Below are 24,234 nucleotides of genomic sequence, written 5' to 3' on the forward strand. Positions count from 1 at the left end.
AACTGCATAGATACAAGGATAAGGCAACAACTAATGGTCGTTACAACAGGACGTCGAAGCTGGTGTAAGCGGGTAAAATATTGAACAATCAGTTGCATTCCTTCTTTAGAATAGAAACAGATGTTCAACTTATAACTTACGTAATCCTTATCAAAAGCTGTGACCATAGCCACGAAATCGCCAGCCTGGACTCTTGGCCATTCTAGTACTGCGGCGTCGGTGACTGGAGGGTCGAACTCAGGGGCGTACATGTTACTGTCCTTGACATGAACCAGGAGCTGGGCCGCATCATGTTTTGATGTGTTGTCCGTTTGATAGGCCTAGAAAGGAAGATGAAGACGATAGCAATGGCTAATTTGTTATTGAAAGATTATATGTTCTCTCGTTGGCTTGATTAATCGCTACCTTAGGGCAAGGCAAGGAGCCAAGTACCTCAGCGAATGACCGAAATAAGTGGAGAGAATGCGTTATGTGGCCTTATAATGCCTCACGAGGGACAAGGGCCACAAATATGTTAGTCGTTGTTTTCGAAGTTAAGAAATTGGACACCACGTACGAAATTGTTCTCCATGACGTAAGGATATCCATAAATAGGTATTAATGTATGTGAGATGATCGAGATGGTTCATTGATGGTTTATATGAACCTATCATTGGATGAGAAGTATATCAGACGTACCTGAATGCTGAAAATGAAGTTATGGAAGCCGGGAAACGACTTTCCAGGTTTCAGTATTGTGCGGTTGATCTGCTGAATCTGACACACCATCCCTGTCTTGGGATCAAGCTCAAAGAAATCAGTCCAGTTGGCTGGTGATCCTAAAATGGGGACGAAGATGGAAAAATAAGGCGTATGTTAACAGAAGCCTCGCTGGTGAAATAGCAGACCGAACATTACTGCACTGGTGACTGAATACAAGGGCATTGGTTGGTAAGTGACTACAACTAGATAATCAGTCGGAGAGGCTACCAAGCTAGTTACGTGCTAAGGAAAATCCAAATATTACTACGAATCGCTTATGAAAGTATCTCAGTCGAATGTAATGGCAAGACCTACCTTTGATCACCTTGTACTCAAGTGGAGATTTCGCTTCGATGTCCAGGTCGTCGGCCATTTTCGCAGGCTCAGATTCCAGGCAATCGCGAGTCTAGAGAAAATGAAATTATAGATGAGTGTAAGTTACCATTAAAAGAGATCGCCTTTCAGTATGTTCTGGTAACCGATGACTATCTCACGTTGGCCGTGCTCATGAAGACTTTGACTTAGTAAAAAAGGCAGGGTGAGTTGCTAACCTGATTGCCCGGTTTCGCAGTTGCATACTAGACCTGGCAATGTAAGAATCTAAACTGTAGGACGAAACTGCAATATTGAACATGCCAGCAAAACACTCCACCGAAAGTCTAATGTCAACAAGTTGTGTGTACAGCAACTGAAGATCTATTCTGTAGACCCTTCTTTTGCTACAGCAACTCTCATTAGTCAATACCCATATCCCAAGCTTACCACAATGGGTTTTTCACCGCAGGTTTGAATGTAGTAGTTCTTTGCTGCAAAAGCTGGTCCCATATCATCAACATCCTTCAGAGTGAACGTTAGTGTTGATTCGGTGGAATCGGGGAAGTTCGTATCCTGGAGAAGAACAGAGAATCTGGTTGTGATGTGACATGTCATACGTATTTTGTGATTCGATATTCCATTTGTGGAGTAGTCTCAATGTGAATCTTGCCACAATTCATCAGAACGAGGCTTTCTGATATCTAATTATTAGGCTGTGTATGATGTGATTTTTCATTCATCGTGTCTTCATTGCAGTCATGTGTCTTCATTGCAGTCATGTGTCTTCATTACAGCCATGTGTCTTCATTGCAGTCATGGTTTAAAACAACCTGATCATCGTTCAGCTTAGGTTTAGAAACTTTAAGATTTGGGTTTATAGAATCTGTAATCAACTTCATGTTACCTTTACTACAATGGTCATAACGATCTCCCTGAAGCCAGCTTCAAAGTCGAACTGTCTGTTCAGTATGACTCGGTTCCCATTCAGTAGCAACGCACTCCGGTCCTCTTTGCCGTCTACCAGAACACTCTGTCAGAAAGACAACAACAAAGGTGATGGCTAATCATGAATCATTCGTCATGTTCTCATCATGCTTGGCTGTCCATTTCCGTTATTATGCCATTTCATGAGATGTACTTCTTCGTGGCCGATGAGATCCCACTGCACCTCTTCGTTGCCGATGAGATCCCACTGCACCTCTTCGTGGCCGATGAGATCCCACTGCACCTCTTCTCGGCACAGAAGAAGGTGCATTGGTATTTCATCGGCCACGAAGAGAAGCAATGGTATTTCATATCATTTCCTTTTTTCCACACACGCTATCAAAGTTCTCAAATTGGATCAGCGGGCTCGACCAACAGACGCTAGCATGCCTAATGTCCAAGCCTTACAGGCAGGAGTGTAAAGTGAGGACGTCAATTCAAAAGTAATGTGGTTCATGCTAGGTAAACAGTTAATGCTGATGGTGACTGTTCGACATCCTGACCCGTCTCAAACAAGCCAGCCATCGAGAATGCATCCAGCGCATACAGGAATCGGGCCAACTCAGGAAGTCGGTGGATCGCCGCAGTACCTTTTCCTGCATAACTGCGGCGTTTTTGCTCTTGTTGATCAAAGGTGCCTTATTTCCAATTGTTTATGATGCTTAAATAAATACTCTCGCCTACCACAACTCCTACATCATACTCCATGAACTCTGGGGTGATGTCGAATATGTTGCTTGCCTCCACTTGGTACACAACGCGACCTTTAGGCACATCCTGTAAAACAAGGGTCATGATAAAGATGTATTTCCTGCTGCATTTGCTGACCAGAACCAATCATCCCTACATCATTCTTGACAATCGAACCAACCACATAGTCTTTCATTAAGACTTCAGGTAAGGGAAACATGAATCCGTGCAATGCTGGAGCGAGAGATGGTCAAGTGGTATTTATTTCGAGAGTACACGACCGATGGGTACTGCTTTGTACTAAGTTCTTTACTGACCATATCATCCCTTATTTTCATCAAATCAAACCTTACGAAGGCTACAAAGTTATCAAATATGTCACTTAGTCAATTTCCCCAAATCTGGCAATCGCCACCTCCTTGCGTTAACTGATCGTCGATTTTGCCTGAAGGGGGTAAAGGATGACTAAGGGTTTAATTGTAGGAAGTACTTAGGAAACAAAGTGAAGTCATGACTATTTCATTAACCCTCCACAACTCTCATAGTTACCTCGGGCAGAATAAGTCTATTGGGCAGATTGGTGAAGGCTGGAGGGTCATTTCCATCCGTCACCTCAAACCACACTTCCACCGGGACCGGGAAATGAAACTGAAAAAGATTGAGAAAAGATTAAGTGAGAGACGGTTCAAGTTGGGCAAAGTAAGGATGTGACTAAAGCTTTCATAAAATATGGTGGTTTAGTACATTGAGTCATTCTGAAAGAGTGACCAGGTACTGATTTCGTTCTGACTAGATCGCTCTAATGATTCCTTTTGCCCGGCTGTGCGACCATGTTGATATGACGGATCATCCTAGATTCTAAATATCGCAAGGAAAAGGTAATAATCAAGACGGAACTGTTTATTGGAAGGCTGACTGGTTGATTTCATGCAAAAACAGGCTCCTTGTAAGCAGAAAAGAACATTGTCATTGACAAGTGGAGAGAGCCTTGCGTATATCAAACGTCGGGTAGCCTTACAATGCCGTATATGATACACCTACTCTCGAAGTAATTGGTGATTATGTCTGGCTACATGGAGGGGAATCAATTTTGAGAGGGGCTACCAAGCGCCAAGGGAAGCAGTCAGCCAACCAAAGGTGGGTTTCTAAGGTCATAGGAGAATCACGGCGACCCTTGACGTCAACAGCTCACTTACGTGGATAAACTCCCAGAAGTCCAGGCATCTGGCTTTTAAAAAGAATCGTTTCCCCTGAAAAAAACCGACAAGCATGAGATATGAAACACGGGCACAATTGGTATCACTGAAAACATACTTAGCAGTTTGTGTTCTCTTTTTGATCTATGATATACCTACCTGAGAAATAAAAACCTGGTGATCACATTCATAAATAGACAACTTGTTACAGATGTCTCAAGTTGGAGGCAGAAGACTTGCCTACTACCTAGCCTCATCCGCAGATGGAACCATACATTATAACAATGGTTGCAGAGGTGCAGTGGTGCAATGGTGTCGCATTGGCCACGAAGAGAAGTAGTGGTATCCCATCGGCACAGAAGAGGTGCAATGATATCACGACGATCACGACTTGTAGCATGTTGTCTCCATCATTTCGCTCGTGGGATGGATACAAACCTTCGCCATCTCTTCCAACACTTGCTGACTACCAACGCACAATTACGAAAAAAGAGCCCACTCAACTTTCAGGAAGCATCGCTGTCTGCGCTTAGATTGAAAAATACATTTATGAAGAAAAACGAAGTTCATAGACTTCGCTAAAAACTCATTTCTTTATACGTTCTTTTGAATATGTTTTACAGTTTCGACTCGGGTTTCTGCCAGGGGTCGGCTGAGCTCTCAAGCAGCCCAGTTGGAATCACCTGAACCGAACTAGGTTCTTAAATAACCAACTATACTTCACAGTTTGTGTCTGTCAGGCAAGTCAGGGGTAGGTCTAGCTCTCTAGCTCTCGGAATCACCTGAACCGAACTAGGTTCTTAAATAACCAACTATACTTCACAGTTTGTGTCTGTCAGGCAAGTCAGGGGTAGGCCTAGCTCTCTAGCTCTCGGAATCATCTGAACCGAACTAGGTTCTTAAATAACCAACTTACCACAAATTTATGCAGCATCTGTTTTATGCTTAACTCGTGAGTATTGTTATCATATTTGAAGTACTTCTCCCCCTCGTCTATAAGTGTCACACCGAACTTTGTCCCTCTCGGAGTTTTTGGCGGCACATGATATCTTTTTAGTATGGTTCCTGAAACAAATGGCAAGATAAGTATGGTCGATAGAAGTCGTAAGGACTATTCATTTCAAACGATTCTCTGTAACACTTTAATTGGTAGTTCAGTTACTACCATGGCATACACATGTGGCTTGATTGTCAGATTCGTCAGCAAATGTTCAAGCTAATGAGAAGAAAGCAACTTAAAACCTTTGCCTTCGAAACAACGAAAGTGAAATTGTATAAGTACATGACCACGCTGCCCGGAAGACTTTCTTTTCTACCGTGTACCTACCTGCTGGCCCGACTCAATCACCAATTCCTCTAAAACCTTTGCAAAACCAAACTATCGACATGATGAACCTTATGCAACTGCTAATGATCAAAACATATTAGTTAAGGCTCATATCCCAAAGTGGTATTTTCTCGTCCGTCACATTTTAAAACTTCAACAAAGTTCAAAAGGCCATTGACACGTTCATCACCTGCCGGATGAGACATTTATCAAAGTACTATTTAGCACTGAGCAGCATTATCCAACTGTTCTGCCTTCATGTTTACCTAACCTGGACTTTCAGTGGCCTCATCAAGGTTATTAACCAGCCCTGCCCTACATAAGGCAATTAGACACTGATACGGTCTGTGTTGTTTGACTTAATTCACTGTATGCCGATTATTAGTATCATTTGCCTCCGATTATTACGTAGATCATCAATACACACCCGTCAACGAGCTCTATGTATCGTGAACCTTTTGCTCAAGTGCAGTTACAATGAGTGGAGTATGCAGGAAGAGTTGTCTGTAGTATATACTCTGCACGCATAACAAATGGCCACAGCGAGCCATGTTATCGGAGGTCATATATACAGGACTAAGACAAGGAATAGCTTGTCAAGTCCAACAACCATACCCTCTTGAACAAGCTCAGGGGCCACCCGTTGGTTTTGCCTCAATTCCAAGATGGTCGCCAAAGTACAAAATGGATGCCAAACTTATACCATCACATCAGAAGCGGGTGCTCTTGCTTCGAATTCAAACACAGAGACGACACATGTGTTGCAAATGAAGGCTTGTGCACCAGAAACAGGACCTTTCGGGATCACTTAAACACATTGTTTAAAGTCTACATAACCGTGGTTTCAATTGCATTTAGCGCCAAGTTGCTAATACGCTGAGAGGGCGTCAAAGCATTGGCTGACACTCGTACAGCTTTGCACCATCGTATACCTCGCACAATACCAAGTCAATGGGAAAAGCCTATGGGGGAGGGGGCCATCCAAGATAATTCCAAACCTCCCCGGAACAGGTTTGTCTATAACCTGAATAGGATAGGAGAGCTTGAGTCTGCAGCGGCTATAAGGGTTGGTGACTGGAAGCTGGTAGTCGGGAAAGCTCTACAATGCAAATCTACAACGGTCCCTTACTCAGAGCATGTCAAGTGGCGCTGAAAGGGTGGATGTCGTCCTGGGTGCCGACAAATGGTACCCAGGTTCGATAATCCAAAGGCTGGCCCGCGTAGATTTGGAGGGGTTTGGTCCAACACCTGAGGCTAAACTCTTGGTAAGCAGCAAGTAGTCTTGACTCCCATGGTCTTGTACCAACTCATTATTCCCTTAAGGAAGGTTATCCAGTCAAAGCCTTATGAAGTTCAGCGAGTGAATCAGCCTCCTTGGTTGGTCTTGGAAATCTCTTTCGGCTGATTGTTAGAGATCTTATTATCATTTCTATATTTTACACGCCACGCAACTTACCCACTGGCTTATTATCCTTCACCATTATCAGGATCGGCTCTTTCGTTATTGTGTCTTTGAAAAACTGTGCACAAACTGGAAGTAAAAAGGCAAGGCAAATTATGCCAAACTGACAGATAATGGCATTACACATCGTACAACTCACCTATATTTGACATAGAAATGGCATCACAAATCATACATCTGCACAAACAGACATAGAAATGGCATCTGAAATTATACATCTGCACAAACAGACATAGAAATGGCATCTGAAATTATACATCTGCACAAACAGACATAGAAATGGCATCTGAAATTATACATCTGCACAAACAGACATAGAAATGGCATCTGAAATTATACATCTGCACAAACAGACATAGAAATGGCATCTGAAATTATACATCTGCACAAACAGACATAGAAATGGCATCTGAAATTATACATCTGCACAAACTGACATAGAAATGGCATTTCAAATAATACAACTGCACAAACTGACATAGAAATGGCATTTTAAATTATACATCTGCACAAACAGATATAGAAATGGCATTTCAAATTATACAACTGCACAAACTGACGGAGATGACATGAAATATGAGCTGAGAACACACAGCTTGGCCGAGAACTCAGTGGATTGACAAGAGCAGCCTTCATATTTGCTCGAGGTGTGTTAGAGGGACCATCCTTCAGTTGTCAATCACTAAATATATTTTATTTTTGACAATAAATATAAACCAGTCAATCATATATTCAATTTTACGTTAAAGTAACATTGCCCTAAAAAAACACGACAGAAATCATGTTTCTGATTCTAATTTTAGAACGGATCGCGTCTGGAAGTCAACTTTATTATCACTTCACAAGGTTCTCAGTGTTTGTTCAAACCAGAGCTAACACTTGGAGCTGACATCTACAGCGTGATTGCAGACAGTTTTTAATGTAGACTCAGCAGACGAGTACTCAATCCGTACCACATAACTCATCACGGCGCGGGATTTCTAAATAACGAGGATTTGTAATGTAGCCAGCTACCTTGCTCGTACGAAGACTAGATAATTCAAGCTTTTGATGGTAAGGGTCAAGTTTTAAGGTAACGTTTTTGGTTGTCCTCAGTGTCTCCGTACAGCTACAGACAAACCACGACTTTTCAATAAGGAGAGGGCAGAGAAATCTATGTTCAGCGCTCAGATACAAGGAGGAGAAAAACCAAGCAACGTAAACACTCAAAAACGTTACATGAGTAATATTGAAAATCTGAAGTATTCTGACGGTGAACGCTATCTCTCACTCTCTCTAGAGTATTTCACCCCGACGTCTCGTCTCAACAGTCCAAGGGAATGTATAAATACTTCGAAAGCACTTTCCAACATTACAATTTTATCTCGTTTCTGTCAACTCTGCCAGAGATGGCTGGAATCTATAGAACTACCAGAAAGATCAACATTATGTTGTATATATACACGTCATAGTACTCTGAAGAGTTGCACTTATTTCGTATGAAAAGATTGATAACAGAATGATTCCAGATATGAAACGATTCATAACAACTTGAAGTGACTAACAACAAGATGACTTGATGCATAAAATGATGCTGTTATGCAGTGCAAGTTGCAAGACCGATGACCTCAACGATAAACTGTGTGAGGACGTTTACTTCGAAAGGTATGAGGATAATCATACACCTGTTTGCAATAAACACTCAGAATGTAACATTCACATCATTCCATGATTTATGACAAACCTGCACACAAGCAGCCCAGTGTAGTAAGGTTAATATTTACCCCTTGATAGACCTAACATAAATTGCTGGCGTGAAAAGACAAATTACAGACCTAGTTCTCAAGGGGAGGCCCGTTTCTTTTTTGTTTACTGTTCAAATTACCTCAGGTGGAAGATACATTTCACTCAATGATGACAACAACCTCCACTTGATCGTAAGACAAACCTCAAAAAGTTCAGACGGCTGTTTGTTTGATAAACATCAAAAAGATATAAGTGCACCTCACGCTATCGCAGCTAACCATCCGAGCACCTGGGCAAGATGTCATAAATGAACGCTAGAGGATAAAACAATGTTTCGTCAGAATCCACGTTTCTAACGTAACGAATACGAGATGAAAGAGAGCTAGCGTTAAGCCTCGACAAGTTCGGCGGCTCTTTCGGACATGTGATGGTGATATGCACCATTACCGTGACGGCACCTGCAAAGAAAACCTCTCAAGCCCGGGATTCGGAGGCAATTAGTTACGCATCAAGACAACATGGCATTCTAAGGGAAGCCCAAAACTGAAATCCAATAACGAGCTTCCCATCGCAACCAAAAAACACGCTAGCCAGTACGCCATCAATCTATTTCAAAGGAAAAAGTTGGAATCTTGAAAAAAGTCGGATGAAAGCGAAAACGGCTGATAAAAAGAAGAAGTCGGATAAGTAAGTTAAAACTGTAACAATTTCACTTCCGGGCTTTTAAAATGGCACTGGCCAGACGCACCAAATATGCGTATTTCTAATGATTTTGACTATTATAATTATATCTAAATTCGTTAGTCTACAACTTGCCTACAACTTGGACCAGCTGATATGGGCAGACCTACTTGCCGAAATACCGTGCTTGTAAAATGATTTCCCGACTGAGAAACAGCAACGAAAACCCAATGGCGAAGTGCCTATATCAATAGTTAGGTACATGAAACATTAAGCATACTATAGTATTTATGATGTACTTGTGATTTTTGCTTTCGTCCTGCTGTTATGTTGTACTTGTGGTAAAAGTCAAGCTCAGGTGAATATCCCCGTGTTCTTAATGAATGTTGACAAGGTAAGGTAGATGTATGATATAGTACACGTCTGTTATTTCAACTGTCTGGGATTTGGCAAGTTTTTTATTCAACACCCTATATCTCACCACAGAAAGGTAAAATGAGAATTAACGACCACTGTGAATTGACTACCTCTCCATAAAAGCCCAAGAGAAGCCCGGGGGAAGTATAGATGCGTAAGAACCTTCAGAAGTCGACATACTCACATCCTGTTTAGTAACTGGCCCTATTTTCAAAACATCTAAAAGCGCATCTTGCTAAAAGTCCCAACCTGAACTGCTGAAGAAGATATGATAACTGCGGACCTAAAGATACGTACATGTAGTGGTCCGTGTTGTAACTATTAACGTATTATAAGGAAAGAGTAGAAAAAGATCGAGGAAAGAAGACGATCTCGGTTGCGCAACCCTTTCCGGACAACACGACATCTGTATTACTTCGTGTCAGGCACATTGAAGTCAAAGCCCCACAGGGAATGTTTTCTAATCAATGTTTTGATTGTCTATTCAAAGGAAACATATATTCAACTGTCTGATGAGGCTACTGAATGGGGCTCTCTGCAGTTAACGATGTAAATTCGGCAATGTGTGCTCAGACTAGATCACAGTACTCCATGGTGTAAGTGATACACTGCTGGATGTGATGAACATCATCTCATTCACCCACCCCTTCGCTGGTTTGCGACAATTTTCCAATATCTACGCAGTCAAGAGTCATAACTGTAATTTTTTTGTTGAAGTCGCACATCAAATACTCAATCAGTGCCAGTGTATATCACAAAGTCACAACCATACTTCCAAGATTTGATCGAAAGATTGGCAAAGCTTTCTGTCTCGACTGTAAGGAAACGGGACAAACAGAGAAAATCAACGACAGCAATTGTTGTTTATGACACATTTGATTGTTATTATTGCCTTTCATATAGTTTATTAGTTGTAGTTTGGACGGAAAGCGAATTGATATAGGAAGAGAGGAAATGACCTTGACTTTTAGTGCCTGGTGACAAGAACGTTACTGCAAGGGAAATGATGCCTCTCAGCCACATCCTGAACCTCTGACCAACCGGCACAAGGGTACGAGGATACGACAGACTCTGGATTTTCGAGGATGGCAGGGAACCTCATTTCTCTGGTAAATGCTTCATAAACTTAACGTCGAGAAATTGATGGGACATATCAACAAACCGCCTGGCATCGTGTTCTTATAGCTAACATACATGAGGTTGCTTTTTGTGAAATCCCCAGGTACGAGATCTTTGCGGGACTTGATGTTGATGCCGCAAGACAGGAACAAGCCAAGGAACCAGAAATACCCAGACATCCCATAAGTCAGCGAGCTGGCGGCTGCCCAATCTGATGTCAGTCATGGCATCCTTGCTTCCTAAATCTGACTGCGAAGATAAAATGTCCGTCGCGTGTGCAAATATTGTAAAAAATTACCGCAGAGTAGATACCCTGGAATCTTTACTTTCTCTTTTCATAAAATATTGTTCCGACATGTCTGCTTCCGTCATCTTTAAGTATTTATTGGTCTGAGCTTTTACCCAGAGGGCTATATATATACTTTCAACCTTTTCTCCGAGGAACATGGTATCCATTTAAAACTGGTACATAATTTGACTGATGGCTAACCCAGCCGTACCATTCAAGAGTGATGAAGGCTGATTGCTTCACGAGTCTTGCCGAGAGAGCTGTTGTCGCCATGATCATATGAATAGGCTCTTTACTCGATGGGTTTTTGAGATTGTATATACTTGCTCGAATTCTTTCTGTGTTTTCATCTATTATTTTCATAGTTCTGTAAGTCCTGCATAACGCTGGTAATTAAATGGAGGACGCCTAATTTGTACAAGACAGCACTAGAGGCCACTATTACTGACTCCGTGTTTCTACCTCGAATGCAACAATGAAGCAACCAATTTCCATTCAAACTCCACTTGCGACAGTGATATAACTTATCGAAGTCATTGAATGCGATTTGTTGCATGGCTGTAAATGTCGAATGCAGTAATTACCATCAATTCACTGATTTGGTGCATTTTTTACGTGATTGAGTATGGACCAGCGACACTTTTGTTGAACTGCCTCATAAAGTAGCATATAAGATTTATGAGAGTTTGCATGAGTAACTGCAGAATGTTATTCATTAGATAATACGCAGTTTTTTGATAGTTCGACATTTATACTGGTTTTGATACGTTTGGCAACGTTTCACTCTCGACTTCGGCACGTGTGGCCCATTTTTATGACAAGTTGAAACGACAATCGTATGATTTAAGCAAAGGTTGCTTTTTGGCTGTTGCCTTGATTTAAACTTCGATAAGGCTACAGTATCTCGCTGCAATACCGAAAAAGCAAGACATTGATGAGAGTTCTTATAACCTTCTGCCTGGGGGTAGATACAAAGTGACATATGAGGCCCCAACATTAAAACTTTTTACTTGGGCAGTTTACCAGTGCAATACACGATTAAAAGAACAGACTTTGCAAAATGACACGAACTGCTGTTTAGTCTGGACATCATTTAGGACATTAGGAACATGATATATCCGGGATCAATAGTCCTTTTTGTGACAAATTATCAAGTTAACTCTGTCCGCAATCATACAACCATACCAGGTTTGCAATTCTCTCGTTACCAGACATCCTTTCCTTTCAAGCAAACATGCACCAACCACCCGAACAACATACTGACACGTCGCCTACCATATCACATTACTAATTTGATATCAGTTGGGTCACACCTCATAAAAGGCCTTATGAATGAAAGCTTTTGACATGACCGAGCCCCATTGTATCTCTGTCTTGGATTTTACAGCAACAATTCGGCAATCTTCTCAAGAATAATCTCATCGGGCAAAAGTAGGCCTGCAGAACTCATCCAACAGATCGACGGCCATAGCACAAACAACAGACACTACATGGTACCATCATTATATGAGCTCAAGCCCGAAAGTTTACCATCGAAGATGGACAGAACAGGAGATGTTAACCATCTACATCCTTGATAAATGTTTAGGTTGATTTCTCTAAGATAAAGGATTTCAAAAAGTAGACTTTACTTTTATCTGGTACTGGAGATAGAGTCGTTGCTGGTATCGATGATTGTCAAATCAAAATTCGGAATTCAGCATCCCCGCGGCATGCTCGAGTCGTTTAAAATAAGCCAATGAGAAGGCTCTATTTGGAAGTAAGTTCCGGTCAATTTTGCTTTCGGAAATTGGCGAATGCTCTATCTTCCTTTTTAACATTCACCTGACAACATTTTCCTGATCATGCTACATCATGTTTATCATACAGCGATAACTGTAGCTGAAGGTTAACTCTCGATAACCCTCACACAAAAAACTCGAGTCTGGCCGCGATAAAGATTGACGAGCTCATGCCCCCGGCGAGGAAACATTTATAATAGGACTGATAAGTTACTTTTTGTATTATATCCGGAGATAGAAAAATACAAATTTCGATCAGACCGCCGACAACCTGTTTGAGTAGTCCACGGGAGTCGTCACCTTCCTTCTGATCAGTAACCAGTTCCCTTGGCAGAATGCACTTTCGATCTTGTTCTGACTAGTTGTATATACTTTAGTACCCGGGCTTACCATCCACCAAGTACTTACCAGACATCAAGACTTTAGTGTCCAAGAGCACGTAACACTAAACACTTAAGTCACTTCAAAGTAAGTCAATTGGGAGTCGAATGCACTGCATCGAATTGGGATGTCGTCTTTAACCTTTTGTTTCATGACAACAACGAATTTGTCAAGAATGCCATTGTCAAATAATTCAAGTGCATCTCTTCAGGAAGACCGACCCATCCACGTGCTGTACACTGTGTAACTAGTAAGAGGTGCTAAAGTGGCAGATATTACATTGATGATGGCACTTTATACGTAAGTATGGTATGAGGCAACGTACTTCGAATTCTCAGCCTTATTATCTGCCCAAAAGTTAAATGTAGAAGTACATCGAGGACTTTATCAGTAAAAGAAGATATTCCGGGTTGGCACTTCTTATTTTCATATCGATTCTAGCTTGTCGCACTATAATAGGGAACAATGTACGAGCTCAGGTTCGGTGTCTTGGGTTGCTGTTAGTCTACTATGTCTTTGCTAAAGCATAAGCACGGAATTGAAGGTAAAATAAGTCTACTTACACGAACTGCTGGACTGGGCCACGCCCAACGCAAACATCGTCAGCACAGCAAGATAGCAAAGTCTCTCTAAGGTGCCCATGGTAGATGAGATCAGGGCGATAGTTGTTCAATTCAGCTGAGATGGTAGAATGACACTTTGAGTTCCATGTATGATACTCCCGTATCCTCCAACTCAAACTGAAGTTATCCTTAGTTTAAAGTCAGATATTATACCAAAATGTTACAGATGGCAAGAGATCCGTCGTCCGGTAATGAGTAACTGCTCTCAAAGAGCCTTGCTCAACTGGGTAGCGGTATCACAGTATCGTAAGAGTCACCTGGTCAAAGCACTCCTGCATCCTTCAAGAATCAAGTGTGCTTTGGAAGAAGGTAACCACTCAACTTAATATATGCAGTCCGGCCACTAATCGTCATTTAGTGTTTCCAACTGCCAACCATTTCTGGCGGCGCAGGTGGCTTGCGATGCAGTCTGTGATAGCTTCCAAACTACTGCAGTGCTTATGAACTAGGCTGCACTGCACTGTAAGCGTGGTGTCGCGCTATCACGCATGATTCAACATGCGGCACAAATTTCAAAGGAAAGTGCATGCTCCTTGTGCAGTGATAGTAGTGTGATGAGGCGGTCCTACTCTTGAATGTGATCGCTACTTTGGAGAATGTGGAAAGTGGATACGAATATCAGTAGACTGGCAAGTACCTTTTTGCTTTGTAAGTTAGCCTCCGGGTAGCCTACAAATCTAGACTGGATCCCAGCCGCATTTTTCCGGAATTCACGCAGTAGTCGCAATGCTCTGAAGCAATATTTGCTCTTCAATTAATTGACCACATGGATGCTACTCAGCATAGCCGAGAGAGGGATGATATTACAAAGGGAGCACCAAGAAAATAAGAGCCTCGCTCTTGAACATTGAACAATCCATTGCCAGTGGTCAGATACTATAACCAAATGATATGAATACAGAAAAAAAACGTATTGAAATGTATGTAATTGTACAACAGGTGTTAATAATAGCTTCTTCATTTTAACTTGGCGTTTCTTTCAGTTCTTAATTAGGAGGTATAGTTGCCTCAGTTTTACTTTGTCACACGTGCTCAATGTCGGTCTTGGTCAAGCTGTCCGAAAGTATGAAATAAAGTTTAGTTTCGTTTTAGTACATATCATTTATTCAATCGAGAAAATAAATTACATGAATAAAAAGTTGCTAGGGTATAGCTTCGAAAGCACAGGTCCGGGAAGAATACAAAGGCTAATGCAAACCTTTCACTTGCACCAAAATATGGATTTCCGATTGAACGTTAATAAAACAAATGGACTAAATTGCGCCGAAACATAAGTATTTGATCTCCGTGTATTCATCCAGTCCGTATCTCGATCCCTCCCGGCCAAGTCCAGATTCCTTTACCCCGCCGAAGGGAGCTTCAACCGCGTGCAGCACGGCCTCGTTGATACCAACCATGCCAACTTCTAGCTCCTCTGCTACCCGCCATAACTGACTCATGTTGTTCGAATAGAAGTAACCTACGAGAGAACAGAAGTTAGGAGAGAATGAAATGATACTCTGAGAAACACTGTCTCGCAGTGGGCTAAGTCGGAGCAAAGACCAGAGATACATTTTGCGAAAGAAAATGGCATCACTGTTATTTACACGATAGTCCTATCTAGCTTACTATTCCACAAAGAAGATACTTCTCGCTCACTCTCAAATTACGCGCGAGCCCTCACACGAACACACCCGCCCACATTTTTTGAAAAATGGAGTCTTACCGGCTAGTCCGTGCCGACAATCATTCGCAATTGACAGCACCTCCTCTTCGGTTTTAAATCTGAAAGAAATTAAACAAACAACAGTAAGTCGACCAACGTGATGAGAGAGTGACACTGACCTTCTGCGACTCACGAAAGCGCCGTGTCGTTAAGGATGATTGTTCTAAGAACACTCACCAAGCCGTCGTTGAGGTCATTGGCCATGGGCAGTAGTATAGTTTCATTGACAGGTAAAACAGATCTACCCTATAGAGTCTTATCGCCAGGCGACGCCGTCCCTCTTGAATTCCGAAGCTGGTCCTTGAGCTGGACTTACTTGATGATGGGGGCCACAGGCCCAAATGTCTCCCCATGCATGCAAATCATCTCAGTAGTAACACCAGTCAGAAGTGTCGGTTCAAAGAACTGTTCACCCATCGCGTCCCTCTTGCCACCAATGATAAGTTTGGCGCCTTTTGCTAGTGCATCCTTTATGTGGGCCTCAACCTGAAAATCACGTAAGCTGAATAACAAGGGATTCTCGTCAGCGCGACGAATTCCGGTGAAGATGTTATCAATGAGCGGTATGCTTCATAGAGGTAATTAAAGCAGACTGGTCCGCGATAACCGCACTGTAGTTAGCGAGAGAATCAGAAAGCGCATGACCTCGAAAATCCTGTCCCCGACCTCTGCCCCAAGTAGCATCTCTAAAGAAGAAGCTGCGGGATCAGCAGTGGCCTCTTTCTGTATTGTAGTGCATGCACATTATTGAGTCAAGGAAGGCGGAATCGTTCACTTCTTCTTCTCCATTTACGTCCCCTTCCACTTACTCCGAAAACCGACACAACCGCCATCGCCAGTGCCAATAACTAGACAGGACTACTTGTTTCATTACTATCGTCAAAAAAACCTAAATGAAATACAGGCATGTCAATATTCATCAACCGCGTGCTGTTAATGAAACTGCGTGTTGTTCGTGTCCTCATCAGGAGACATTTGTCGTGATTGAATCGATCTTCGATGTGCTACCTACCTTCTCCACCGCCTTGACATTGATCAATGGTCCAATGGTTGTCCCAGCCTCCAACCCGTGTCCCACCTTCAAACCTTTGATGGCAGCCACCAGTTTCTCAACGAATTCATCATGAATGCCTTCCTGGACGAAGATACGGTTTGCGCAGACGCAGGACTGAAATGATGAGATTAAGCACGATTACACACAGCCCTGAATCTAGAGGTGATAGCGCTACTGGGTCGAATACGATAAGGGGACCGGGCATTGCTCATTTACATTTCATGATTCATTGCATCCTACGTCCAAGCAACCAGAATGAGAAGGAACTTCCCAATGGACTTGTGGTTGACGTGCTCGCCATATCAACAAAGCAAAGCAAAGCCGAGAACGATAAGTCGGTGGATGGATAACCGCCATTCACTTACCTGCCCGCCAGCCCTGAACTTGGAGGTCATCGCTCCACCGACCGCCTTCTCTAGGTCTGCTGTGTCGAACACGATGAAGGGGGCATTGCCGCCCAGTTCGAGGCTGACCTTCTTCACCGTGCTGGCCGACTCTTCAAGGATATACTGGAGGAGAGAATAGCTTTCTGGTTGTTAAAAGTGTTACATGTACCAACAGATAAGGAATAGGCTACTGTGGATAAAGGTAAAGGGATGTGTTTGAGCTACAGTCCTTGGTTACTTTTAAATCAAGGTCGATCGTATGCAAGTGAAGAAACTAAGTTTCCTTGACTTCGATTCAAAACAACGGAGCTAACCTGCACTGATTGGACTTTCAGCGCCTCTGAATCTCATCTGGTCGAGACGGCGCATGTCTCGGCAAGCTCTATACGTCCTCAGCTTTTAGGTAACGTTGTGGACGGACAATTCTACAGACTCCAGAAGTCTGGCTTCCCACCTTCTTGCCTTATGTGTCATAGCACTCCAGCAGGTATTTCAGTCCTTGGCTTTCCAAACATTTGCAATTGTTTGAGATTACGAACCTTGCCGACGACAGATGATCCAGTAAATGAGACAGCCGCCACTAGGGGGTTCTTGCACAGTTCCTTCCCGACAGGCGCTGCGTTATCTCGCGAGCACGTGACCACATTCAGTACACCAGGTGGGATTCCAGCTTTCTCGGCCAACTGCATGAAGAAAAAGACGGATGGAATCAGATACTGTCTCAATGAGCTATAACGGTTATTCAAACTTATATTGACTGTCTAGCACTTGGAAAGCCTACTGAATATTAAGGTCTACTGTATGAGTTTCATCTCCCTGTATGTTGTCACTCTCGATCTCTCTTCAAGCATCTTCCGTTATCGCAGTTGATACCTTAATCATGGTGCGAAGAGGCCCCAATGCCTTAACCTTGGAAGAGACGAGTCTAGTTCGTTTGTCACAGAGAAGATTCCATCACTTGTGACACAGGCAACAGACGAGGCAATGGGTGTCAACGCGGTAGGACATTTGACAAACCTTTAGTTTCACAAGTTGCATTGGTTGCGACTCCCCGTGACCATTCACTACGGAAAGTTATTGGTTATAAGGCTAGAGACCATTCAGTACGAAAGAACTCGAAGAAACTTCATTCTAAATGAAGAGCATACCTCACATATAGCTAGAGCGCTAAGTGGCGTCTCCTCAGATGGTTTGATGACGACTGTACAGCCGGCAGCGAGGGCGGGGGCAGCCTTCCTCGTCACCGTGGCGAACGGAAAGTTCCACTGAAGAGAAGACACGAATGTTGACATTTTACGCCCAAACCGTGACGAACTTGACTGTCAGTCCCTCGTCACTTCATACATATTTATTGTTGCATTTGTCTCTATCTCTGATAGTGAGCCGATTCTACATCTTCTGAAACCTATCAGTTCAGAATGAGTGGAGATGGAACGTGATGCTGCTGATATCGCTCTAAAGCGGCAAAATACTCTCAGAAACCAAGTAAAGTTCCACATCGGGAGACTTCTAAATGCAGTATTATGAGAGCCTGCTATCCGTATTGCCAATTGACTTAGAGGAGAAACAGTAGTCAATGGTGCCGGGAACTGAACCCTATCTGACGTAGTAACATTAGCAGCAACGAGTAATGCATGCCAATGTCTAAGTAACTCTGTTCGTTTTCTCACCGGTGTGATCATGGCCACCACTCCGACTGGTTGTCTGATGGCCAAGAGCCTCTTACTGGCCACTGGACTTGGGATGAAGTCCCCGTAGCTTCTCTTGGCTTCCTCGGCAAAGTATTCAGCAAACCCAGCACCATACGCCACCTCCCCTCTACCTTCTGCTACTGGCTTTCCCTGAAATAAAGTAGTATCAGCAATATCTACTAGGGAGATTCCGAGAGTTTAAAACATAATTGGCCAATAAGAAGCCATCATTCATCACGGTCCAGTAAAAAGCCTTTGGTCATGCTTCATCGAGCAGTCGTCAGCACTGCTCCAATCAAAGGCGAGCATTCACGTAGGACTTCTGCCGGGAAGTTTGATGGTCCATTCTGAAGCCTACATATACTATCATGCTTCACCGGGACAGTCTTCACTGCACCAATCACAATTGTGTAATGTACGATTTGAATGAATTTTACTGCTTTCGGAAGTAGTTCATGATGGTTTTGAAATAGCTTAGGCCTATTGCAATGACTTTCTCTCTTCATGAGTCAAGTGTTAGCTTGCATTGCCATATGCCAATAGCTGTGCATATAATGTCATGTCGTGAATATGTAAATTAAGCCATGATAATGATGATAATGATACGCATGTTAAGCATCTGTTAAATTTCAACATGCATACCAATATGTAAGACTACCAGCTGGTGTATCACCCGCATGTCGCAGAGAGCCAGGAAGGGCTTTGGGTCCAATATCAACTATTCAACAGTTTGGCATCCAACCTCACGCAAAGTCAGATAGTTCACCTTAATGATCATAGGGATCAGCCCCAAAATGTGGAATGATGGCCAACTGGCACGGCGAGGGTGGCCAACTGGCACGGCGAGGGTGCTCACCCCATTGACTTACCATCTCTGCGGTGCTCAGTTTCGCCAGGTTTTCGTGTTCTGCTATCATGAGTGTGTACCATTTCTTCAACACTGCACATCTCTCCTGCAATCGATAGATGCATAATCGTCAAATGGGAAATTCAATTAAAATATTTCATAATATGAAAAAAGGTGACACTTCATAACATGCAATAGTTACCTCAAGGATGGTAATGTGGCTGTAAGTTATTGGAGGAAAAATAAAGTTCTACCCGGTCGGGAATCGAACCCGGGCCGACAGGCACCTCCAGTTTCTGAGGTGGGAATACTCACCACTACACCACCGAGGATTACGAGATACGTGGGATTTGATGTTATTGGTATAGCCTTAAAGGGAAACCGGTAACCAAATTCCTTCAAGATGTTGCACGGATCTCTGATCGCTGTTTTACTTGGGAATGAAAGATTCTCTTTCACGACCGTAATGTAATGTTGGCTCAATGTCTTACTAAACAATACCAAACAATCATAGAGTTGAAGAAAGAAAAGAAGAAGTATGCCCCGAGTCGTTTACGATCTCTCAAAACACCCCAAATTCCGATCGTCGGTACTTAATGCTATAGTGATCTAAGTGATATGAATCGACGAATCTCGATCATCCTACCTTTGCCGTGGTCTTCTTCCAGGTCTGGAAAGCCTGGTGGGCGATCTTGATGGCCTCTACCACATCTTGCTGGTCCATGTCGGGCACGCTGCCGAGGACAGCGCCATTGGCTGGATTCGTCACTGAAAAAGGAGGGCATGCAGGCTTACTTGGTTTCACCACCCACCAGTGGGGCAGCCGAATCTGTCATAGGATAGGAGTTGTCCCTGCGACAAAGGATGCTATAATGCGCTTTTGATACCTTAGGTATTGACGGTCATGTTCTCCAAATAACATATTTCTCTGCTATACAATAGGGAAGGGTACGTTTATAGCGGCATTAAATCATGTAGCCTACCGGTGTAGGAGTTTCGAAGACGGTCCATCCATGTGACACGGTGACAGATATAGAGACTATGACTATCAATAGAGTAACAGAACATTATACCATATATATATCCCGGACACAATATCCTAGGACATCTCAAACTGGTACACCTGTTTCAAGGATTTCTCATTGGGAACATCCAGAATACAAAATCGTTCAGGAAGTGAAACTCAGTCAGTCAGTAATCCTCGGTAGTATAGTGGTAAGTATCCCCGCCTGTCACGCGGGAGACCCGGGTTCGATTCCCGGCCGGGGAGAACAATGATTTTTTTTGTTAGAGTTTAGACGACCAAGTGTTGTTCCCGCGGATGAGATGCGACCAAGCATGCTACAATATAATCACGGGTCCATGCGAACACAACTCAATCAATCAATACTTTTAGAAGGCCTAACTGCTTTTCATTGAGATGTAGGCTACCATACTGTATTATCAAAAACCTCATTTTTCATTGCCCAAAACTCCATCTTCTGCTGATATCTCACCCTCGAATGTCTTCCCGCTCGCCGCCGATGTCCACTTGCCATTGACAAACGCTTTGTCTTTGATCAGTGCGGTGTAATCCATGATTGGGTTAGTTGCTTGAAACTTGATAAAATATTTATAAAAATGGTTTGCGGCGGAAACAAGGCGTCGCAAATTGTGGTGAATTGTCAAAATCGGCTGAATGTCCCTTGAGTGGCACGGAAGGCAAATGGCACTGCAGCTCGTGATCTCGATGAAACCAGTTATGTTAGATAACTTCCACGTCGCCAAAAGATTTTACATATTTGAAAATGATGACGCACACATTCAGGTGGTGGATTTCTCATTTTAGCATGTCAATTAGCATTTAACACCTGCATGGGTGAATAATTAAATAGCTGGGATAAAAATGGAACGGTCACTTTATTTAGCTAAGAATACAGCAATTTCCCGGGCGAAACACTCTCATCGTCCTATGTATACGACCTTAACTTCCTTCGTCCCCAAAAGAAGTACAAAATGATGCACAGCAGTTGGATACTATAAAATCGGACAGGAGCCGCCCTGACCGGCCGCGAGAGGACTATAAGAGCAGGTGTTGGGGAGGGGCTTAGAGTAACCCTAGCTGGTAGCTGGTTACTCTAAGGGTAGGGGTAGGGTTATGGGTAGAGGTAGCGATAGGTATAAGAATAGGGGTAAAGGGAAAGAATATGGCGAATTTACGATTCCCAAACAGATTAGTTATAAGATATATTTCGAGCTTTCTGATTGGTCAACTCAGCCAATGTACATGCGCACATGGCCCACGTGTACTCCTTGTTGTGATGTTGTCAAGTAGTACAGAAGTTTGGGGTTCGAATCCCATGTGGGAAATGACGCCCCCTATGGCCAGGTTGTCATCGAACGCTGCCATCTGGTGGCGCCAGTTGGTACCTGTACTTTCCCTGTTTGAGTTTCGACCAGAATAGTCCAATGGAGAACTGATGCTTGCTGTGTTCCCAAACATCGCCACCAACTACACCAGTCGTAATTGGTTGTCCGAGAGAGCGATTTTAGCCCAACGAAATGATGCCGTCAGACACCTCAACAACACGCTCCTTCAACGTCTTCCTACAGAAGAGAAGCTGTACACATCCATAGACACTGTACCCCGCGACATCGATCAAACCGTTCACTATCCAGTCGAATTCCTCAATTCACTCCAACCAAGTGGCATGCCCCCACATGACCTCAAATTGAAAGTTGGCTGCCAAATAATGCTCCTCCGCAACCTCGATGCCCCAAGATTGTGCAACGGGACGCGCCTCATCGTTTCAAGGCTTCTAAGCAACATCATTGAAGCTACCATTGCCATCGGCGAATATGCAGGATCAACAGTTACGGATACTGCTCATTTCAAGTGACTGTCCATTTCAGTTCAGGCGACTCCAATTTCCCGTGACACTCTCCTTCGCTATGACAGTGAATTGTGCCGACGCACCTTCCATCATACACTTAATTACTGAGCATATAAGCTCCGCCTCCTGTCAGGCCATATTTGGATTGACTCCTTCCGGTACTTTCTTAACCAATCGTGTTTACTTCCCCTTTTCGGACTTTTCTACCTGTAAAGCCTGTGATGAATAAAGTTAGTTAGCATAAGTATATCGTCGTTGTAACATCTCTCTGCATGTCTTGCATGGACTATACTCTGGACCACGTGGACTATATATGATAAACCCGCAATAGGCCGAACATGAATAAAGCCCAAGGACAGACACTAAAAGTCGTTGGACTATCGTTATCCACACCATGCTTCTCCCACGGACAGCTTCATGTGGCATGCTCCAGAGTTGGCCAATCGTCTGCCCGCAAACGGAACAAAGACAATGAACATAGTTTATCCAGAGGTACTTCAATAGCAAGAAACGCTACATCGACACCACACAGGTAAACTGCTGGTACGCCCAAACCCGTCACCGACGGGTACCATGCTAGTAAGATATAAATGAAAGCAAAAAGAAAACGAAAAATATATCCCAATGGCGGATTCGAACCCACGCCAAAGGATGCCTCCAGATCGCTGAAGAAGTGTGCGCAACATGACCATGATCAGCCAATCAAACTCCGAGAATTATTCTAAGTGTCAGTTCACTTTGGGAATTATAAATTCGCGTGCCGGGTGGGTTGTGATTTTGCAAATGGCCAAACTATAAAAGGGTAAGTATCAGGATACAAAACGATCATGGCCTTTAAGGGCTACCATCAAGTTCTGCTTCAGGACATTCTATCCAGGGTCCAGAGCTGAATTGGTAACTTAACGGCCATAAACGAGTGATCTGATCAGTTTATGGGAAATAACATTAACGGCCACGAATTTTGGGTCACACTAAACAGCGTCAACCAACGTCCACCAGGTTTAGGTCTCGTTAGGGAGTTTTTCCCAAATGAACGCGATGATGACGGGCCCCATCAACAGGACGTAACATCTATTTTAAAATGCGTTTCCAAAGTGAATGCATGAAAACAACCCATTTGTGTTGTATATCACTGGAAACGCCCGATTCCCCTGATTCTGCAGGATGTTAAATCGGGCATTTTATTTCTTTAAATAAATCATAAGCGTCGCATTTGCTCCTAGCTCTGTTCACCATCCAAAATGGCAATATTGCCAATTGGGCCGGACAATCACGAAAAAACCCAAATATTATAAATTTTTTCCTGAATAATTCTTACAGAGACCATTCTCCCATGAACGACAGTTGCTTACGCTACACAAAAATCAAAAAAAATCGAGGGTCAACCATTGAACTTTTGAGATATGTTGAATTTTGCACAAATCAGCGAAAAACGCACCAACTGGCACTGAACGGCATTTCAACACGGGGCCGACGCACATCCCAAGTTCAGTGTACACATACGTCGGCAACAACAGTATAAATGCGTAGTTTCTTTTAAGCCGCCTATTGAGTAGCGCTCTAGGTTTCAGAAACTCAAAAAAACATGTCTTTGCCAAAACAACTGCTGAATCAATACTGACATACTGTGAGGACCGAGAAATCAATGATTTTAGGAACTACGGTGAGGGCCGCGCATGAATAAAAAAAAACACTCCCTAATGAGACCTTAAGCATTATTTAAAGTAATCAAAATAAAATATAATGGTCATAAACGAAATAAGCAGGATATTTCCTAAATTTTCTGATCGTTTCATGACATTTGTGTGCTAGATTAGCTAGTTGTGGTCTAAAAATGTACCAGCGTCCATTACCCTGTCGGCGGCCATGTTGGATTTGACTTGGTGGAAATGATATAGGGCTTACCAATACAAAAGGAGCCCTGTGTCTGTGATTTTGGACAACATC

At 43.0% G+C, this 24,234-nt stretch overlaps 2 protein-coding genes and 1 non-coding gene across 3 annotated transcripts in view; 1 reads left to right on the top strand and 2 right to left on the bottom strand.

Moving 5' to 3' along the window:
* Positions 1-13,993, bottom strand: part of LOC135487504 (protocadherin Fat 4-like) — a 38,356-nt gene extending 24,363 nt beyond the window's left edge. The window contains exons 1-11 of the mRNA XM_064771241.1: positions 13,672-13,993; positions 6,710-6,784; positions 4,843-4,991; positions 3,927-3,980; positions 3,280-3,378; positions 2,725-2,817; positions 1,961-2,086; positions 1,504-1,629; positions 1,057-1,147; positions 679-818; positions 141-320 (exon numbers count right to left, since the gene is read on the bottom strand). Of these exons, the coding sequence (XP_064627311.1) occupies positions 141-320; positions 679-818; positions 1,057-1,147; positions 1,504-1,629; positions 1,961-2,086; positions 2,725-2,817; positions 3,280-3,378; positions 3,927-3,980; positions 4,843-4,991; positions 6,710-6,784; positions 13,672-13,750 (1,212 nt within the window). The 5' untranslated portion in view covers positions 13,751-13,993. The remainder of the gene's footprint in view (positions 1-140; positions 321-678; positions 819-1,056; positions 1,148-1,503; positions 1,630-1,960; positions 2,087-2,724; positions 2,818-3,279; positions 3,379-3,926; positions 3,981-4,842; positions 4,992-6,709; positions 6,785-13,671) is intronic.
* An 825-nt stretch (positions 13,994-14,818) lies between these two features.
* LOC135488358 (succinate-semialdehyde dehydrogenase, mitochondrial-like) lies at positions 14,819-21,198 on the bottom strand. The gene is made up of 11 exons (XM_064772938.1): positions 20,911-21,198; positions 20,061-20,182; positions 19,437-19,520; positions 18,547-18,717; positions 18,025-18,141; positions 17,416-17,559; positions 16,856-16,999; positions 16,449-16,604; positions 15,753-15,922; positions 15,437-15,495; positions 14,819-15,190 (listed from the first exon to the last, which is right to left on the bottom strand). Exons 1-11 carry the CDS (start codon positions 20,990-20,992, stop codon positions 14,985-14,987), a joined length of 1,455 nt encoding a protein of 484 aa, XP_064629008.1. The 5' UTR covers positions 20,993-21,198; the 3' UTR covers positions 14,819-14,984.
* Trnad-guc (transfer RNA aspartic acid (anticodon GUC)) lies at positions 20,613-20,684 on the top strand. Its single transcript has one exon. It is a non-coding gene; the product is annotated as a tRNA-Asp (tRNA).
* Positions 21,199-24,234: the final 3,036 nt, after the last annotated feature.

This window comes from Lineus longissimus, chromosome 5 (assembly GCF_910592395.1).
Source record: "Lineus longissimus chromosome 5, tnLinLong1.2, whole genome shotgun sequence".
Classification (NCBI taxonomy): domain Eukaryota; kingdom Metazoa; phylum Nemertea; class Pilidiophora; order Heteronemertea; family Lineidae; genus Lineus; species Lineus longissimus.